Here is a 21,577-nt window from a genome sequence, read left to right as displayed (position 1 = left end):
GAATGGGGGCGTGCTCGGTCCTCCTTTTCCTGTAGTCCACAATCATATCCTTAGTCTTGGTTACGTTGTTATTCTGGCACCACCCGGCCAGGTCTCTGGCCTCCTCCCTATAGGCTGTCTCATCGTTGTCAGTGATCAGGCATACCACTGTTGTGTTGTCTGCAAACTTAATGATGGTGTTGGAGTTGTTCCTGTTCCCAAGAAAGCTAAGGTAACTGAGCTAAATGACTACTGCCCTGTAGCACTCACTTTTGTCATCATGAAGTTCTTTGAGAGACTAGTCAAGGATCATATCACCTCCACCCTACCTGACACCCTAGACCCACTCCAATTTGCTTACCGCCCCAATAGGTCCACAGACAATGCAATCACACTGCCCTAACCCATCTGGACAAGAGGAATACCTATGTGAGAATGCTCTTCATGCTGGGTCTCGACACCGCCCTGTGCAACTGGGTCCTGGACTTCCTGACGGGCTGGCCCCAGGTGGTGAGGTTAGGTAACAACATCTCCACCCCGCTGATCCTCAACACTGGGGCCCCACAAGGGTGTGTTCTCAGCCATCTCCTGTACTCCCTGTTCACCCATGACTGCGTGGCCATGCACGCCTCCAACTCAATCATCAAGTTTGCAGACGACACTACAGTGGTAGGCTTGATTACCATCAACGACGAGGAGGTGAGGGCCCTCGGAGTATGGTGTCAGGAAAATAACCTCACACTCAACAAAACAAGGGAGATGATCGTGGACTTCAGGAAATAGCAGAGGGAGCACCCCCTTATCCACATCGACGGGACAGTAGTGGAGAAGGTAGAAAGTTTTAAGTTCCTCTGCGTACACACCACGGACAAACTGAAATGGTCCAACCGCACAGACAGCGTGGTGAAGAAGGCGCAGCAGCGCCTCTTCAATCTCAGGAGGCTGAAGAAATTCGGCTTGTCACCAAAAACACTAACATTTTTACAGATGCACAATCGAGAGCATCCTGTCGGGCTGTATCACCGCCTGGTACGGCAACTGCTCCGCCCATAACCGTAAGGCTCTCCAGAGGGTAGTGAGGTCTGTACAACGCATCACCGGGTGCCCTCCAGGACACCTATACCACCCGATGTCACAGGAAGGCCATAAAGATCATCAAGGACAACAACCACCCGACAGCCACTGCCTGTTCAGTACAGGCAGTGGCGAGGTCAGTACAGGTGCATCAAAGCAAGGACCGAGAGACTGAAAAACAGCTTCTATCTCAAGGCCATCAGACTGTTAAACAGCCATCACTAACATTGAGTGGCTGCCGCCAACATACTGACTCAACTCCAGCCACTGGAAAAATATATGGAATAAATGTATCACTAGCCACTTTAAACAATGCCACTTCATAGAATGTTTACATACCCAACATTACTCATCTCAAATGTATATACTGTATTATATACCATCTACTGCATCTTGCCATCTTGATGTAATGTATCACTAGCCACTTTAAACAATGTCACTTCATATAATGTTTACATACCCTACATTACTCATCTCATATGTATATACTGTACTCGATACCATCTACTGAATCTTTCCTATGCCGGTCTATACCATCACTCATTCATATATTTTTATGTACATATTCTTATTCATTCCTTTACACTTGTGTGTATAATGTAGTTGTTGTGAAGTTGTTAGGTTAGATTACTCGTTGGATATTACTGCATTGTCGGAACTAGAAGCACAAGCATTTCGCTACACTCGCATTAACATCTGCTAACCATGTGTATGTGATATTTGATTTGATTCTGGTTGGGGTATGTACGTACAGTCACTGTGGGGACAACGTCCTCAATGCACTTATTGATAAAGCCAGTGACTAATGTGGTGTACATGTTCCCGTCTGTGATAAAAAAACAGTCCTGTAGTTTAGCATCTGCTTCATCTGACCACTTTTTTATAGACTGAGTCACTGGTGCTTCCTGCTTTAATGTTTGCTTGTAAGCAGGAATCAGGAGGATAGAATTGTGGTCAGCTTTACCAAATGGAGGGCGAGGGAGAGCTTTGTACGCGTCTCTGTGTGTGGAGTACAGGTGATCTAGAATTGTTTTCCCTCTGGTTGAACATTTAACATGTTGATAGAAGTTAGGTAGAACTGATTTAAGTTTCCCTGCATTAAAGTCTCCGGCCACTAGGAGCGCCGCCTCTGGGTGAGTGGTTTCCTGTTTGCTTATTTCCTTATACAGCTGACTGAGTGCGGTCTTAGTGCCAGCATCCGTCTGTGGAGGTAAATAAACAGCCACGAAAAGTATAGCTGACAACTCTCTAGGCAAATAGTGTGGGCTGCATTTTATCACAAGATACTCTACTTCAGGCGAGCAAAATCCAGACTTCCTTAGATTTTGTGCATCAACTGTTGTTTACAAATATGCACAGACTGACCCCACTTGTCTTACTGGAGTGTGCTGTTCTATCCTGCCGGTGCAGCGTATATCCCGCTAGCTGAATATCCATGTCATCATTCAGCCACGATTCCGTGAAACATAAGATATTGCAGTTTTTTTATGTCCCATTGGTAGGATATTCGTGATCGTACGTCATCAAATTTATTGTCCAATTATTGCATGTTGGAGAATAATATTGACGGTAACGGCAGATTTCCCACTTGCCTTCTGCGGATCCTTATGAGGCACCCCGCTTTGTGTCCTCTGTACCTGTGTCTCTTCCTTCTTCTTTGCAAATAACTAGGATGTTGTGCGTTAAACTTTCTCAGCAAATTCAATGAACAGTATAGAGGGTGTCCATTGTTCTCATTCTTATCATCCACACCTACAGCAAGAGTGCAAAGTCTTAGCGGGGTTAAGGGCTGTGGCGGTCATGAAGTTTTGTCATAATTTTTTTGGTCAAGCAAATAACCAGTGGTCTCAGGGTAATTGACCATTTAAAATAGACACATTTAGCATCTCCTGGCACCCATGCATAGCCTAAAAGCCACTGATGCAGACCTTAGGAACATCAAAGAAGCATGATATGAAGAAAATGTAGTCTATTTCAGAAGAACAGAATAGCATACTCTGAGTTGTTCTTATGTTAGGCCCTGATCTGACTATGCCATATTGCTCTGGGCTACAATAGTTAATTTAGCAGACAAGATTAACTTAGAATTCCATGGCATTATTTTATATTACTTTATAGTATGAAGAATACAATTGAACAAAGCTGAATGAAATAGAAAGGATATTTTCTTGAAAGATGGAGTGCGCACATGCGGCTATTCTGTGTTGAGCAGTTAACAAAGAAACATGTTTAATTTAGAGTTATTTATGTAACTTTAGTTGTGATACAAATGTTGGGCTATCTGCTTTGCATGATGTGACTCTAATGATGATTTTTTTTAAAGTTGTATAAAAGGCACGAGCTCTGCTTGTTTTTTTTTTGTGCAGACTTACACACTTAATCAGTCTGTCATTCACGATTTTGTCACGTCCTGACCAGTATAAGGGTTAATTGTTATTGTAGTTTGGTCAGGACGTGGCAGAGGGTATTTGTTTTATGTGGTTCGGGGTGGTGGTTTTTGTAGAAGGGCATTTGATTTATGTATGCCGGGGTTTTTGGGCACTGTGTCATATTCATGTATTTCTATGTTTTGTCTAGTGAATTTGTTTCTATGTTTAGTTAATTGGGGTTGGGACTCTCAATTGAAGGCAGGTGTTGTCTCTTTGCCTTTGATTGAGAGTCCTAGATATTAGGGTGTGTTTGGGTTTGTATTTTGTGGGAGATTGTTTCTTGTTTTGCCTGTTTCTTGTTTAGCGTGAGTAAGCCTTACAAGACTGTTGTGTTGATCGTGAGTTCGTTGTTTGTTATTTTGGTGTTCGTATTTTTGAGTTAAATAAAACGTCAAGATAAGCACCTACAATCCTGCTGCATTTTGGTCCTCCTTTCCCAACGAAAACCGTGACAGATTTGACAAGCACTTGATAATGCCTTGAATTTCCTGGCTGCATCCCCTTAGTGTGACTGTAACGCACCTTAAAAAAAAGCCATGCCTATTGCGGCCAGTGGCCGTTGTGCCATTGGGGTGAATATAACTATTATAATTCCTTCCTCCCAGCTGCATGCCAAAGCACCTCACACTCACTGGTTCTCTGTCACGTGATCAGGTCTTTTTTCACAGGCTACAAGTGAAGACAGACACATTGGGCATGCAACTGCGCATGTCCTTATCCATTTCCAAGGTGCACATTGAAGATATTGGAAGAACTGTTCACATTTACTTTCCGTCAGCCAACAAGATGAGTAGGCCTAACGAACAGCAAGAGCACTAGCCTATGTTAATCTACTATCCCCCATAGTACAAAGGTTGACCTATTTTATTCTGTGAGAGAAATAAATATTCCAAACATAGTCTGAGATAGTTGTGGGATGTGATAGATCCCAAATTAATACAACCACTTGCATCCCCTCCAAAAATGTACGCAATGAGGCTGACGAAACAGATCAGAACGTTTAAGCTTAAAATGTTGATAGACCGTTAGGCTTTTCCTTCACTTTATAAGCACAGAAATGCGCACATGACAGTAGGCTATAAGCATGAATGTTCCGTTAGCAGGGAAACACCATTCTCAAAGTGATCACAAACGCATTATGCATGTAATGCTTTTATTATACAGCTGCATTTTTATGATGAAAATGAGCTTCCCAAAACTTTAAACCCACACACTGCTTATGTATACCAGTTAGGCTCTACACCCCTTGTAAAGCAAATTAATGTGCTGCATTTTAAGAAGTTCTTTGGCCACATTAGTTGTGATACAAACCTTATCAAAACATATAGGCGTATATAGGCTAGGCTACATGAGGTGTGCGATGATTTAAAAAAGTCTTTTTTCGGTTCATGATAATGTTCAATTCTACATCAAAACAAATTTCAGACATATATTATATAGAATATGTAAAGACAAGATTATTAAACCAAGAATAGTCTGATAGGTGACAATATTAGTCTATCACTTGTGAATAAAACATATCACTTGTTAATGATGCCCAGCTTTAAAGATCCGCACATTTGTTTAAAAAATTTAGCCTAAAATGACATACCCAAATCTATCTGCCTGTAGCTCAGGACCTGAAATAAGGATATGCATATTCTTGAAACATTTGAAAGGAAACACTTTGAATTTTGTAGATATGTGAAATGAATATAGGAGAATATAACACAGTAGATCTGGTAATAGATAATACAAAGAGAAAAAAAAAGCTTTTTTTGTGTACCATCATCTTTGAAATGCAAGACAAAGGCCATAACGTATTATTTCAGCCCAGGCACAATTTATATTTTAGCCACTAGATGACAGCAGTGTATGTGCAATGTTTTAGACTGATCCAATGAACCATTGCATATATGTTCAAAATGTTGTATCAAGACTGCCTAAATGTGCCTAAATGGTTTATTAATAACTTTTCAAGTTCATAACTGTGCACTTTCCTCAAACAATAGCATGGTATTCTTTCACTGTAATAGCTACTGTAAATTGGACAGTGCAGTTAGATTAACAAGAATTTAAGCTTGCTGCCAATATCAGATATGTCTATGTCCTGGGAAATTTTCTTGTAACTTACAACCTGCTAATCACATTAGCCTATGTTAGCTCAACCGTCCCGTGGGGGAACCCCCGATCCTATAGAGGTTAAATAGAGAATTGAGGATGCTTTTCCCATGGTTCATTTTTCATGCCCAACAGGTAGGCTATACACCTGTTGTAAAGAGAAGCAATGTGTCCGGTTTTGACCCCCCTCAGTCTCGTGCAGTGGAGGAGCTCTTCGTGGGCTATACTCAGCCTTGTCTCAGGATAGTAAGTTGGTGGTGTGTTGATATCCCTCTAGTGGTGTAGGGGCTGTGCATAGGCAAAGTGGATTGAGTTATACCCTGCCTGGATGGCCCTGTCTGGGGTATCGTCAGAATGGGCCACAGTGTCCCCCGACCCCTCCCATCTCAGCCTCCAGTATATATTCTGCAACAGTATTTGCACCGGGGGGAAAGGATCAGTCTGTTATGTCTGGTGTAATTCCCTTGTCTTATCTGGTGAGTGAATTTAAGTATGCTATAAGTATGAATCTAATTCTTTCTCCCCCCTCCCCTCCCGGAGGACCTGAGCCCTACGGCAAGCCGCAGGATTACCTGGCCTGATGACTCCTGGCTGACCTTCCATTTTTGGCCCTGCCAAAAATGTCCATCCTGGATGGACAATAAAGTGTTATTCTATTCTATTCTATTCTCTCTACCACACCTGCTGTCTCGACATCTCTGAATGCTCGGCTATGAAAAGCCAACTGACATTTACCCCTTGAGGTGCTGACCTGTTGCACCCTCTACAACTACTGTGATTATTATATGACCCTGCTGGTCAGCTATGAACGTTTGAAGACCTTGAAGAACAATCTGGCCTTAAAGATCATGTACTCTTATAATCTCCACCCGGCACAGCCAGAAAAGGACTGGCCACCCCTCAGAGCCTGGTTCCTCTCTAGGTTTCTTTATAGGTCCACGCCTATCTAGGGAGTTTTTCCTAGCCACCATGTTTTTCCTAGCCACATCTGCATTGCTTGCTGTTTGGGGTTTTACGCTGGCTTTCTTCATAAATACATTTGATTGATTGATTTAATATTAGGAACGTTGAGAAATTAATAAAGTAGGCCTAGCAAGCTGATTGGATCCTCCCCTTTATAACAGAGGCCATCACTCTGTTTTCTCACACAATTGCATAGCTTATAGAAATTGCATTGCCTATAGAAATGTTGAGCAACATGAGCTCATAGGCTCTCATGAAGGTGTTTGATTAGATTTTCGATTACATTTGCATTGATGTCCGAGTGATTAAAGGGACAATAGGGTGCTGAGTACCAGCTACTAATGACCATCAGCATCCTCGGAGCTTGGAGAAGGCTAATTACTGTGACTAAATGTTCACTGGAATTTGACTGCCATCATGACTCGTGACTGCCGATGTGGCGGTAATAGGGTTACCCCAACAGCCCTAGGGGGGTTACTGCACATCCTTGTGGAGTGCAGAATAAAATAGTACCAAGGGGTATTCTGAGTAAAGTGCAAACACCACTGCAGTGTGATATGGATTCTCTCATTGGCCTATTACCATGCCTCATAAATAGTTCAAATGTTTATTGTAATAAAGTATGCCCTTGCTAATGAGGGCTCAAGAATCTATCATGTGCCAATATTTATGGGGTTTAAAGTACAGCCTTGTTGAGTGCATTACCAAATGGCTACCTGTGCATTTCCTGCTGGTGTCTTCCTTCTTGGAAGAGCTCATCAGTTTACAGTTGAAGTTCTCCTCCCAGTATTCTGCGAACCAGACATTTCTCCTGTTGTTCTCTAGCGTTCGCGATGTGAAGTAGGCATCAAACCCTGGAGAAAAAAAGAGACAGATAATCAAGTCTTAAAACAAGTCTTAGGCCTCAAGAGCATCTTCAGCATCTAACTATCAGCAGTGTAGCCTAGTGGTTAGAGCTGTTGGACTAGTAACTGAAAGGTTGCAAGATCAAATCCCTGAGCTGACAAGGTACAAATCTGTTGTTCTGCCCCTGAACAAAGGCAGGTAACCCGCTGTCATTAAGAATTTGTTTTTAACTGACTTGTCAGGTTAAATAAAGGTAAAAAAAAGAAATCCACTGCTTGTGTAGAAAAAGTCCTGTATAACATTTTGTATTTATTTAGACACGCTGTTTGAATTATTTGCAATATGTAGGACACATTACCTTCAAGCTTTATATTTGTCCAGTACTTATTGCTCCTGTTTCCCATGCTGAAATAGACAAATATTGTGAAACCACTATTTTAGGACATATTCCATTGCCTAGAGACTAACATTGAAAGTGTTAGTAATTCAAGCTGTTGAGTATTTCAGTAGAAATCTCTTTCCTGAGTCTGCATCCCACATGACAACTTCCAAGAACAGAGAACAAAAATGTTTGCATTTTTCAAATGATAGTTTGTTATTTTTCTATTTCAGACTGCGGAGACACGTCATTCAGGGAAGGTGGGGCAGAGGCCTACCAGTTTTGAGCCCCACCTGTTTAACTATAAAAAAATATATATAGTTGAAGTGGGAAGTTTACATACACTAAGGTTAGAATCATTAAAACTCGTTTTTCAACCACTACAAATATCTTGTTTAACAAACTATAGTTTCGGCAAGTCGGTTAGGACATCTACTTTGTGGATGACACAAGTCATTTTTCCAACAATTGTTTACAGACAGATTATTTCACTTATAATTCACTGTATCACTATTCCAGTGGGTCAGAAGTTTACATACACTAAGTTGACTGTGCCTTTAAACAGCTTGGAAAATTCCAGAAAATGATGTCATGGCTTTAGAAGCTTCTGATAGGCTAATTGACATCATTTGAGTGGATGTATTTCAAGGCCTACCTTCAAACTCAGTACCTCTTTGCTTGACATCATGGGAATATCAAAATAAAGACTTCAGAAAAAAATATTACATCTCCACAAGTCTGGTTCATCCTTGGTACGCCTGAAGGTACCACGTTCATCTGTACAAACAATAGTATGCAAGTATAAACACCATGGGACCATGCAGCCGTCATACTGCTCAGGAGGCTTGCAAGCCAAAGAACACCATCCCAACCGTGAAGCACGGGGGTGGCAGCATCATGTTGTGGGGGTGGTTTGCTGCTGGAGGGACTGGTGCACTTCACAAAATAGATGGCATCATGAGAATGGAAAATTATGTGGATATATTGAAGCAACATCTCAAGACATCAGTCAGGAAGTTAAAGCTTTGTTGCAAATGGGTCTTCCAAATGGACAATGACCCCAAACACACTTCCAAAGTTGTAGGAAAATGGCTTAAGAATAACAAAGTCAAGGTATTGGAGAGGCCATCAGAAAGCCCTGACCTCAATCCCATAGAAAATGTGTAGCAAGAACTGAAAAAGCGTGTGTGAGCAAGGAGACCTACAAACCTGACTCAGTTTCACCAGCTCTGTCAGGAGGAATGGTATTGTGGGAAGCTTGTGGAAGACTACCCGGAATGTTTGACCCAAGTTAAACAATTTAAAGGCAATGCTACCAAATACTAATTGAGTGTATGTAAACTTCTGACCCACTGGGAATGTGATGAAAGAAATAAAAGCTGAAATAAATCATTCTCTCTACTATTGTTCTGACATTTCACATTCTTAAAATAAAGTGGTGATCCTAACTGACAGGACATTTTTACTAGGATTAAATGTCAGGAATTGTGAAAAACTGAGTTTAAATGTATTTGGCTAAGGTGTATGTAAACTTCTGACTTCAACTATATATATATACACAGTATATAGTGACCAGTGTTCCATTATTATACTGACCAGTGTTCCATTGTTATTGTGACCAGTGTTCCATTATTAAAGTGACCTGTTAGGGCTAGGGGGCAGTATTTACACGGCCGGATAAAAAACGTACCCGATTTAATCTGGTTACTGCTCCTACCCAGTAACTAGAATATGCATATAATTATTGGCTTTGGATGGAAAACACCCTAAAGTTTCTAAAACTGTTTGAATGGTGTCTGTGAGTATAACAGAACTCATATGGCAGGCAAAAACCTGAGAAGATTCCTTAAAGGAAGTGCCCTCTCTGACAAGATCTTGTTCTTCTTGTCTCTGTTTATTGAAGACTGAGGATCTTTGCTGTAATGTGACACTTCCTACGGCTCCCATAGGCTCTCAGAGCCCGGGAAAAAGCTGAATGATGTCATTCCAGCCCCAGACTGAAACACATTTGCGCTTTTGGCAAGTGGCCGATAAGAGGATAATGGGCTTAGGCGCGTGCACGAGTCGATCCCGTGCTTTATTTTCTTTCGTCTATTTACCTAAACGCAGATTCCCGGTCGGAATATTATCGCTTTTTTTACGAGAAAAATTGCATAAAAATTGATTTTAAACAGCGGTTGACATGCTTCGAAGTACGGTAATGGAATATTTAGAATTTTTTGTCACGAAATGCGCCGTGCTCGTAACCCTTATTTACCATTCGGATAGTGTCTTGAACGCACGAACAAAACGCCGCTGTTTGAACATAACTATGGATTATTTGGGACCAAACCAACATTTGTTATTGAAGTAGAAGTCCTGGGAGTGCATTCTGACGAAGAACACCAAAGGTAATCAAACTTTTCAAATAGTAAATCGGAGTTTGGTGAAGGCTAAACTTGCTGGGTGTCTAAATAGCTAGCCCTGTGATGCCGGGCTATGTACTTAGAATATTGCAAAATGTGCTTTCACCAAAAAGCAATTTTAAAATCGGACATATCGAGTGCATAGAGGAGTTCTGTATCTATAATTCTTAAAATAATTGTTATGCTTTTTGTGAACGTTTATCGTGAGTAATTTAGTAAATTGTTAGTAAATTCGCCAGAAGTTTGCGGGGGGTATGCTAGTTCTGAACGTCACATGCTAATGTAAAAAGCTGGTTTTTGATATAAATATGAACTTGATTGAACAAAACATGCATGTATTGTATAACATAATGTCCTAGGTGTGTCAACTGATGAAGTTCATCAAAGGTTAGTGCTGCATTTAGCTGTCTTCTGGGTTTTTGTGACATTAAATGCTAGCTTGAAAAATGGGTGTCTGATTATTTCTGGCTGGGTACTCTGCTGACATAATCTAATGTTTTGCTTTCGTTGTAAAGCCTTTTTGAAATCGGACAGTGTGGTTAGATTAACGAGAGTCTTGTCTTTAAAATGCTGTAAAATAGTCATATGTTTGAGAAATTGAAGTAATAGCATTTCTAAGGTATTTGAATAACGCGCCACAGGATTCCACTGGCTGTTACGTAGGTGGGACGATTTGGTGCCACCTACCCTAGAGAGGTTAAAGTGACCAGTGTTCCATTATTATAGTGACCAGTGTTCCATTACTTTAGTGACCAGCGTTCCATTATAAAACTGACCAGTGTTCCATTATTATAGTGACCAGTGTTCCATTATTAAAGTGACCAGTGTTCCATTAATAAAGTGACCAGTGTTCCATTATTAAACTGACCAGTGTTCCATTATTATAGTGAATAGTGTTCCATTATTAAAGTGACCAGTGTTCCATTTTTAAAGTGACCAGTGTTCCATTATCATAGTAACCAGTGTTCCATTATTAAAGTGACCAGTGTTCCATTAATAAAGTGACCAGTGTTCCATTATTAAACTGACCAGTGTTCCATTATTATAGTGAATAGTGTTCCATTATTAAAGTGACCAGTGTTCCATTTTTAAAGTGACCAGTGTTCCATTATCATAGTAACCAGTGTTCCATTATTAAAGTGACCAGTGTTCCATTATTATAGTGACCAGTGTTCCATTATTAAAGTGACCATTGTTCCATTAATAAAGTGACCAGTGTTCCATTGTTAAACTGACCAGTGTTCCATTATTATAGTGAATAGTGTTCCATTATTAAAGTGACCAGTGTTCCATTTTTAAAGTGACCAGTGTTCCATTATCATAGTGACCAGTGTTCCATTATTAAAGTGACCAGTGTTCCATTATTAAAGTGACCAGTGTTCCATTATTAAAGTGACCAGTGTTCCATTATTAAAGTGACCAGTATTCCATTATTATAGTGACCAGTATTCCATTATTAAAGTGACCAGTGTTCCACTATTAAAGTGACCAGTGTTCCACTATTAAAGTGACCAGTGTTCCATTATTATAGAGACAGAGGAAGACAGAGACAGTGAGAGAGAAAAAAATAAAGGCAATTTAATCAATAGGGCACTTCAGGAAAAATAAAACTCTACCTTCTTCCTCTACTTTCTGCATTATGTATGCCCTGAAATTATCTAAGCTTTGTGTATGAAAATCTAAAGCACAAATCACACTCTGATTAATCACTGTAATCATTTGACTGACTAGTGTTGAGAGACATGTCATTCTTACCGTTGGCAGACCCTTTTCACATTTCAGTTTAAGTGGATACCAATCTGATCCACTTAGTCTGTCTGTTTTGCGTGAGGCTGACAAATGAGAGATGTCTCTCTGACTGTCATTGTTATCATTATATTGCAAACTACTGCAAAGTAACTACAGCGGTACATTACAGCGGTACATTAAGAAAGTACATTACTGTGCTACGTCCTGAGAAACGATACAGCTTCATCTCCCAACCAATATGATAATTGGCAGTTGCGAAACATTAGTTTTCTCTTTGTTTTCTAAATCTGACCGAAAATGTTGGGATGAGATGTTGTTCACTATGAAATTAAGTTACCATTAACATTCACTATGTAAAATGAAACTTGGGCCCTTTTTTTCTTTCCAAATAATATGGAGGCAAAAATAGTCCCTATTATGTTTCTGCCATCCTGTAGAGTTGTTAGAATGATGCCGTTCTTTCCGTCTCAAAGCAAATCCATTCTGTGATTTACTTAACTCAAGGCCCTCCTGAGTGACGTTTCTAGAGGGTCACGTAAATTATTATTTTTTTAATTAAAAATAAAAATAACTGTATTCTCAGCTAAACAGACGAATAACCACATATCTTATCTAATCAACTGATACAATCATTAAACCATGAAGTGTGTGAGTGAGTAGGGATCTGATAAAACTTGAGTCCCAAATGGCACCATATTCAGTATTCAGTGCACTACATTTGACCAGGACCCATAAGGCTAGTGCACTGTATAGGGAATAGGGTTCCATTTGGGACAGGGAAGACTTCATTTTGCTCGATATTGGAGGCACAGTCTGGGACGTCTGAAGTACACAGGGGAAATCAGGTTACAGAGCTGTGTGTGTGTGTATGTGTGTGTGTCTGTCTGTCACTGTCTCTGTGTGTGTGTGTGTATGTGTGTGTGTCTATCTGTCACTGTCTCTCTGTGTGTGTGTGTGTGTGTGTGTGTGTGTGTGTGTGTGTGTGTGTGTGTGTGTGTGTGTGTGTGTGTGTGTGTGTGTGTGTGTGTGTGTGTGTGTGTGTCTGTCTGTCTCTGTGTGTGTGTGTGTGTGTGTGTGTGTCACAGACACATCTGAAGTACATAGAGAAAAAAATAGCTCACACGTATCAGAGGGAACTGCCATTTACTGTAGAGTGCCGTTTGTTTTCTAAAGAAATGTCTAATTTAGACAAGTATTCATACCACTGAATCAATACTTTGCAGAAGCATTTTGACAGTGATTACAGCTGTGAGTCTTTCTGGGTGAGTCTAACAGCTTTCCACACCTGGATTGTGCAACATTTGCCCATTTTATTCTTTTCAAAATTCTTCTAGCTCTGCCAAATTGGTTGTTGATCATCGCTAGACAACCATTTTCAGGTCCTGTCACAGATTTGTAAGTAGATTTAAGTCAAACCTGTAGCTTTGGCCACTCAGGAACGTTCACTGTTGTCATGACTGTCCTGATCAGGTCAGGGTACAGGAGACCACCACCCTACAGATTATCTCCCAAACCCCCAACAGAGGAGGAGAGATCTAGGGGTCTGAAGATGTGGGGGTTTTATGACACCTCATGCCCATAATAAACTTAGGCCACAGAGAAATTCCTTTGTCCTAACAATGGAGAACTGGCCTCAGAACATTAAACATGCAATAAAGGGACTTTGGAACAATGGTTTCCATCAGCCACAATGGTGGTTATGACGAAAAGTGGAATAGTAAAATGTATGTAACTTTTGTATTTGTTTTTAAAGGTTAAGAGATGACGTTATTATGAAAACATTGTACCTTTAAGAGTTTTCCCAGTATATGCCTGATGTTTATACATTGTACGTTGTGTAGAAAATATCCAAATCAAACAGAATGTTTTGGTAAAGATGAAATGTGAAGTTAGTGTCTAAAATTGGATATTTTCTAGAGCCAAAGCCTTGCCCCCTTTACTTGGTCCGCCCAGAGAATTGCCCTAAAGGCGGTTACACCCACTTTTGACCCGAGGGTATAAGACAGGAGAGTGAAGAATTAACATAGGAGACTAATTGACCCCAAGCTGCAGCTAAGGTCTAACAAAGTCGACGAACCCCAAAACGAAACACAAGGTTGAAGACAAAGAAATCTTTTTCTACACGAGCTACGGACGAGTAGCTGTGTCTAAGCGGGTGAATTCAAGCCGAACCACCCAGCCTCCACTCTCCATTGAATCGTGGTATCGACCCCGTTCGGGCCGAAGCTGTGAGCTCTGAGCTACAGAGCTGTCTGTCCTCAGAAGACCCCTTTCAGATCAAGGGCGAGGGATCAGACCATTTAGCCAAGAAGGACACTGACATCGTGAGGACAACCAGAGAGTTGCGCCGGAGAAGTGCGTCATTTAGAAGCCTAAACGACCCACGCGGAGCTTCCCACCTGAGACCTCCAACACGTAGTTACATCATTATATTCTGACCCATAAGAGCGGCAGTTCGGGGCGAGGCTAGTTAAATAAGCATGGCTGACAAATGAACCCAAATGTATATTTCTCTCGTGTACTTCCTTTATTTCTCTCTCTTTAAAATCCCCATTTTGGGTAACAAGCGCCATAGTGTGTTGGCCCGTTATACTAAGTCCTAATCAATAGCTAGACTGTGTTTTGTGTATGTGTATTTTTATCATCATTTTAGCTTGCTAGTAAATAAATAATCAACTAAGATTGGTGTGGTAAATTCAGTGGTAAAGCCCGGGTCCGTGCAGATTCCCGGATTGTACGACGTTCAGATTATGAGACTGTAGAGGAAATTGATTAGTTTAGCGACTGTTGTAATCGATATTCTGATATCCTTTGAGTTAATTTGGGAAATAGAAACTCAATCAAAACAATGTTCCCATGGTGCCCCAGGTTAATGAGTTAATAATTGCTTGATTCATTGCTTAATTCATTTAATCACGCAATTATAAACCGTTAATCATTCGATGAGCAGCAGTCGTCACATTAACTAATACAACGTCACGACACATGGCGCCCCGTGTGAGGAGTCTAAGATAGGACTAGGCCGCACTGTTGTGTTATTCCATATCAATTGTGTAGCAAGATATATACATTCCATTAATAGCTATAGGCAGGACTAGTGCGGGAGAGAAGTGTGTGTGTGTCGTTCCATTTCACCCAGATACTGGTCGGGAGAGAACGACCCCTGTTGTATATCTGACCAAAGCCAGTGTGAAGGGGGATCTACCGAATGCTACGAGCTAGGGCATATGTACCAGCCGATGCAGGCATTCTGAGAAATAATACTAGTTGGGCCTAACGTAGTGTTATTTCTGTCGATCGCTTTCAGGAGTGATCTGACTCGGTCATAAGTCATTCCTAGAGCAGAGGACATATGAGCCAGCCATTACGGAAATTAGAGTAGATATATTCGTTTGACCGAAGCGAAGTTATTATCTCTCTACCTCTCGCGTTGGGTAACGGGGAGAGGTTAAGGGTTGAACGTGAGACGTCACCAAGTAAACCTGGTCCCTTCTAGGAGGGAACATCCCTTGTGCGGCAAGGGGGAAAACCCGCGCAAGGAAAGCTAAGCATTGCGCCAGATGCTAAGCTAACAAAGGGGAGCAGCCATTTTTGTTTTCCTCTTTGTTCATAGTGAATTCCCGCATTAGACGGGAATCCTGTGAGATCTCAGCTTGGGCTATCCGTAACCTCTGGCGAAGAAACGCCAGTCATTTTTCGTGAAATAAGTCAGGTTACGCTGTACGATATCCAACCAGTCTCAACTGATTGGATATCATTGTCTCGTTCAATTTAATATACATTAAATTGCTACACTACCTGGTTATGGTTGGTACACTATGGTTGGTTATGGGAATAATACACACACGAATGTGCCATAACCAATGAGACATGGTTAAACTGTTCCACGTTAACTTAGATAGAGCAACTATTTCAGGTTAATTAAAGCTAATTCCTTTAGCCTATACGGGGTTGACTAATCATTCAAATTGATTAATAGATTAAAGCTGTTTTACCAGCTTAATGGTGTTTAGGTAGACTTTTTAACAGTTTTGTAAAATTCTATTTTCACAGGTACCCTGTCGATTTTAGCTTGTGTTAACAGTGACCTCCGGTGGTGAAGAATCACCAGTAATTATTTTTAAATAATTCAGGTTATGCTGTACGATATCTAACCAGTCTCAACTGATTGGATATCATTGTCTCGTTCAATTTAATATACATTAAATTGCTACACTACCGTCCAGGTTGGTTATTGGAATAATACGCAAACTAATGTGTTCTAACCAATGAGACACAGTTAAACTTTTCAATGTTAACTTAGATATAGCAATTACTTCAGGTTAATTAAAGCTAATTCCTTTAGCCTATACGGGGTTGACTAATCATTCAAATTGATTAATAGATTAAAGCTGTTTTACCAGCTTAATGGTGTTTAGGTAGACTTTTTAACAGTTTTGTAAAATTCTATTTTCACTGGGACCCTGTCGATTTTAGCTTGTGTTAACAGTGACCTCCGGTGGTGAAGAATCACCAGTAATTATTTTTAATTAGGGACATATGCTGCATCAGGGACATATGCTGTAAAAGAGGACGATCAAAGGGGGTGTCTACCAAGTAACCATAATAATCAGTCTCAACTGATTGGATATCATTGTCTCGTCCAGGTTGGTTATTGGAATAATACGCAAACTAATGTGTACTAACCCATGAGACATAGTTAAACTTTTCAACGTTAACTTAGAGATAGCGACTCTTTCAGGTGAATTAAAATTAAAATTCCCAAATAGCCGATACAGGTTAGATTTATCATTAAAATCGATTTAATCAATTAAACCTGTTTTGGCAAGTTCAGTAATAACCAACTCACATTGCTGACCCAGTCTTGATGATTCATTGACGTTTACAAACTGAGTTAAATCGTGTTTGCAGCCTCCAACTAAAAACCCCAAACATTACGTAAATTGAAATAACTGACAATCATAATAATGAGCAATCCATCAGATGGGCTTCCACCCATTTCCCCTCTAATCAGTGGACCTTCACCCACGGAAAGATTGATCGCGGACCTCAGCAACGATGCAAATCCTAACTATGCCGAGGGGCTGAAAATGTTAGATTTCAATGCCATAAGCGAGAAAAATGCAGACATTGCGAAAGACGCTCTTCAAAATAGACCATCAGGCGGAGGCCTTGTGAAGGTTCTCTCCAGTTTAGCCCTCAACTATGCCCAGCAGCAGAGATGGACAGTGCACCAGTACCTCAGTGCCCAGCAGAGGCACGAGCAGGAAGCTGGGGAGTTCAAGGTACAGGTGGAGAGAACCAGGGAGCTGGCATCGAAAGCCGAAAAAGATAAGCTACTGCTAGCTGAGGAACTGTGTGTGAGAACAGATAAATTGGAAGATCTGTCTAACACTTATAACAAAGAACGCGAACAAACTCTTGACCAAGTCCGTATTCTAAAAGAACAACTCGGTTTAGCCAAAACTAAATACGATGAAGTCCACGCGAAACTAGATGAATCGGACGAGCTAGTTAGAAAACGGGGCGAGCAAATTGATGCCCTACAAACGGTTGTGAATGAAACCACTCAAAGCAATAATGCTCTATTCCAAAAGCTGCAGACCAAAGACGATCAGTTAATGAACACAATGACCAAGTTGGAGGACAAAACAGCAGAACTCATTGAAGTCGCTGATTTAATGAAGGATGAGAAAGACCAGGTGAGAAAGTTGGAAAATGTGACCTCTAAACAAAAGGAGGACATCGCATCACTGGATCTCTCACTCCACACTCGCGACCTCTCCCTGCAAACCATGACAGATAAGTATGAGGCCGAGCGAAAAAAGGGCGACACCTATGTGTCGAAAATAAACACCCTCAACTCCCAGGTGGACTCTGCGATGCAGCATAACACCACCCTTAGGTATCATCTGGAGGAACTCCAGAACAGTCACGCGCTATCGCGGGACAACCAAACCAAGCAACCTAGCTCACATCCGGAGCTAAGAGAACGAGGGAATGTAGATGACAGGAGATTTCAGCCTCTTCCTCTTGGCCATTCGGCCCACAGTGAATTGGGGCCTCCTCGCCAACACAACCACAGCTTAACTTTTCCTCTTGGCCTCTCGGCCCACAATTCTCCACGGGAGAGTGCAGATGCTCCCCGCGCACTTGGCGGGGATCGCCTTGACAAAATCGTCAAAAACTTCCGCCTCTTCGACCCCGTTCCGGGAAAGCCAAACGACACTGAGACATTCTTAGCAGACATAGAGGACGCCTTGGATGGCTACCCAAACGCTACGAATGCAGACAGGCTCTATCTTTTGAAGCGAACGTCCAACAGACACGTGACAAGGTTCATCCGTCTACAAGAGCAACACGTGCAAAACGACTATGCTAAACTTGCCACGGTTTTGAAAATAGAATTCAGTGGTTCTGCGACTCGCAAACACGATAGTTCGTTGGCTAACAATATCAGACAAGCTCGAAATGAACACCCACAAGCCTACTATCACCGGCTTCGTTCAGCTTACTTTGGCATGCTCACTGAAACAGGAATGGAAGACCTATTACCGTTCAAACAACTTTTTCTGTCAAACATGTCTCCCAACTTCATTAACTACTTGGGCCCTACTGCCCACGTCGGGTTGCCAATCTCGACGCTCCGAGAGCTGGCAAGCACCGCTTTTGAAGCATCAAAAGCAAGCCGGGCTAAGAGCCCGGACACCTCGACTTTCGAGCTTAGGCGGGAACCATCACTCGAATTAGAAGGGGCTGCATCAGGGACATATGCTGTAAAAGAGGACGATCAAAGGGGGTGGCTACCAAGTAACCACCACCCCGACAACCACCGCCGTAACAATAGCTACGATGAACGTCCCCAATCTAACAGGTCCCGTAGAGATCAACCTAGCCGACATGCCCCTCTGCCTAACTCTCACAAAGGGTCAGGACACAAGGGTAACAAGCGTAACAAGGGCAACAAAGTGTTCAACAATGATTTAAACGCTAACCGAAATGATATAGAAGCTCTGATAAAAGATGTACTGCATCGTAAGAAATTTGAGAAAGAGGACAAGGATAAATCCTCATGACTAGGCGTAAAATCGTTGGAAACCGAGTCCGCCGAAATTCATGCAATTCAAGAGGACGCAAACATTTCCATTACCCCCGCCCCCACTCGAATCCCTGTCCAGGTACCGCCCGTTCTAGACACAAGCCCGCAGGTTTTGTCTACAGACTTGGACACGGAGGTGGAGATGCACGAGATAAGCAGCTGTGCAACAGATGATTCCTCTACCATTCCGATAGAGGACCCACTGGGTCACGTAAGTGACTTATCTGTCTTGGAAATCGACGCAGATTACAAACCGCTCCGTTCTCCCAACCCACTCCATTTTGTTGGGGATATGACGAGAAAAACCAACTCGAACAGGCCATACCTTAGAACAGTCTTGGAGGACTGTGTGACCTGTCACGCTCTGATAGATTCGGGTTCAACAATTTCCCTCATATCCGAAACCTTGCTGGATGAACTAAAAAGGGCAGTGGACCCAACAAAACGTTGGTTGAAAACGGAACATTGCGATACGAATCTTCGAGGTTTCACTCAAGCTACCTCGCCCCTAACCAAACGTCTCCTACTTAAACTCAACTTCGAAAGCGTGTCACTGATACACCCCGTGTATGTGACTAGCATCGAAATCGAACGAATGCTGATTGGGAGTGATTTAATTGACCGTTTGGTACCACTAATGGATTGGAAAACCAAATACCTATGCCTACTCCGTTGACTTCGCCGCATTCTTCCAAGGCTACCTGCCATACATTGTGCAACGACGTGGGTTTGACGTCAGCATCTGACGCAAACCCTGTGAACTTGGCCATGAGCCCGCCATTTGTGGCAAAGGACAATGTGAGTTCGACTCGGAACTTAACCGAACATGTGGTTTTCTTGTGCGGCTTGGGTGATTCACCAGCCGACACTTACCGCCCTCCTCTGATAGGGGGCGTGTGCCTAAACGACACTATGGCTGAGGATACCAGGCTGGCCACCTGGTCAGAAAAATCCGCAATCAGTTTGGAAATGTTCAACGAAATTTCGAAAACGGCTAACTGCCATCCCCTTGTGCCGAAAACGTTTAGATTTCCACTGGGAACGATTCCCCAGACAACACTCACCGCAATAGGGGTGTGTGCGCTATCGATCCGCATTGGAACCAAGGAATTATCCCACTACCTACTGGTTGTTGCGGACCTCCCACATACAGTCTATGTGGGAGCGGACATTTTGGTAAGATTGGGTGTTAACCTTTTGGGGATAGGGGGCAGTATTGAGAATTTTGGAAAAAATATGTTCCCATTTTTAACTGCCTCCTACACCACCTCAGAAGCTAGAATATGCATATTATTGTTCAGGTTTGGATAGAAAACACTCTGAATTTTCTAAAACTGTTTGAATGGTGTCTGTGAGTATAACAGAACTCCTATGGCAGGCAAAAACCTGACAAGGTTTCAAGCAGGAAGTACCCTGTCTGACAAGGAGTCGTGCGTCTTGCATCTTTTTATTGAAAAGTAAGGATCTTAGCTGTAACGTGACAATTCCCAGGGCTCCAATAGGCTCTCAGAACCCGCGAAAAACCTGAAGGTTTACGAGGGAGCCTCAGGCTGAAACACATTATCACCTTTTGTAAGTGGCTGCTCAGAGGACCTTTGAATGAGGCGCGTGCACGATTCGCTCCTGAGGAGAAATTTTATTCGGCTGTTTAGGCTCAATGCATACTCCCGGTCGGAATATTATCACTTATCTACGAGATAAATGGCATAAAAATTGGTTTTAAACAGTGGTTGACATGCTTCGAAGTACGGTAATGGAATATTTAGACATTTTTGTCACGCCAATGCGCCATGCGCGACACCGTGAAGAAGCATTCTGATAGTGTCTAGAACTCACGAACAAAACGTCGCTGTTTGGATATAACGATGGATTATTTGGGACCAAACCTACATTTGTTATTGAAGTAGAAGTCCTGGCAGTGTATTCTGACGAAGAACAAGCAAGGTAAGAACATTTTTCTTATAGGAAATGTGATTTTGGTGGAGGCTGACCTGGGTGGGTATCTAAATAGCTAGCCCTGTGATGCCGGGCTATGTACTTAGATTATTGCAAAATGTGCTTCATCCGAAAAGCTATTTTAAAATCGGACATATCGAGTGCATAGAGGAGTAATCTATCTATAATTCTTAAAATAATTGTTATGCTTTTTGTGAACGTTTATCGTGAGTAATTTAGCAAACTGTTAGTAAATTCCCCGGAAGTTTGCGGGGGTTATGCTTTTTCTGAACGTCACATGCTAATGTAAAAAGCTGGTTTTTGATATAAATATGAACTTGATTGAACAGACATGCATGTATTGTATAACACAATGTCCTAGGTGTGTCATCTGATGAAGATCATAAAAGGTTAGTGCTGCATTTAGCTGTGATTTGGGTTTATGTGACATGATATGCTAGCTTGAAAAATGGGTGTCTGATTTTTTCTGGCTGGGCACTCTGCTGACATAATCTAATGTTTTGCTTTCATTGTAAAGCCTTTTTGAAATCGGACAGTGGGGTTAGATTAACGAGATTCTTGTCTTTAAATAGCTGTAAAATAGTCATATGTTTGAGAA

General features: G+C 41.7%; 1 protein-coding gene across 1 annotated transcript in view; it reads right to left on the bottom strand.

Moving 5' to 3' along the window:
- The window catches only part of LOC115207272 (metabotropic glutamate receptor 7-like), a 361,353-nt gene that overhangs the window by 152,860 nt on the left and 186,916 nt on the right, over positions 1 to 21,577 (bottom strand). The window contains exon 5 of the mRNA XM_029774252.1: positions 7,262 to 7,399. Within this exon, the coding sequence (XP_029630112.1) occupies positions 7,262 to 7,399 (138 nt within the window). The remainder of the gene's footprint in view (positions 1 to 7,261; positions 7,400 to 21,577) is intronic.

The sequence above is a fragment of the Salmo trutta genome, chromosome 14 (genome assembly GCF_901001165.1).
Source record: "Salmo trutta chromosome 14, fSalTru1.1, whole genome shotgun sequence".
NCBI classification, from domain to species: Eukaryota; Metazoa; Chordata; class Actinopteri; order Salmoniformes; family Salmonidae; genus Salmo; species Salmo trutta.
This window is presented reverse-complemented; position numbering and strand designations above follow the sequence as displayed.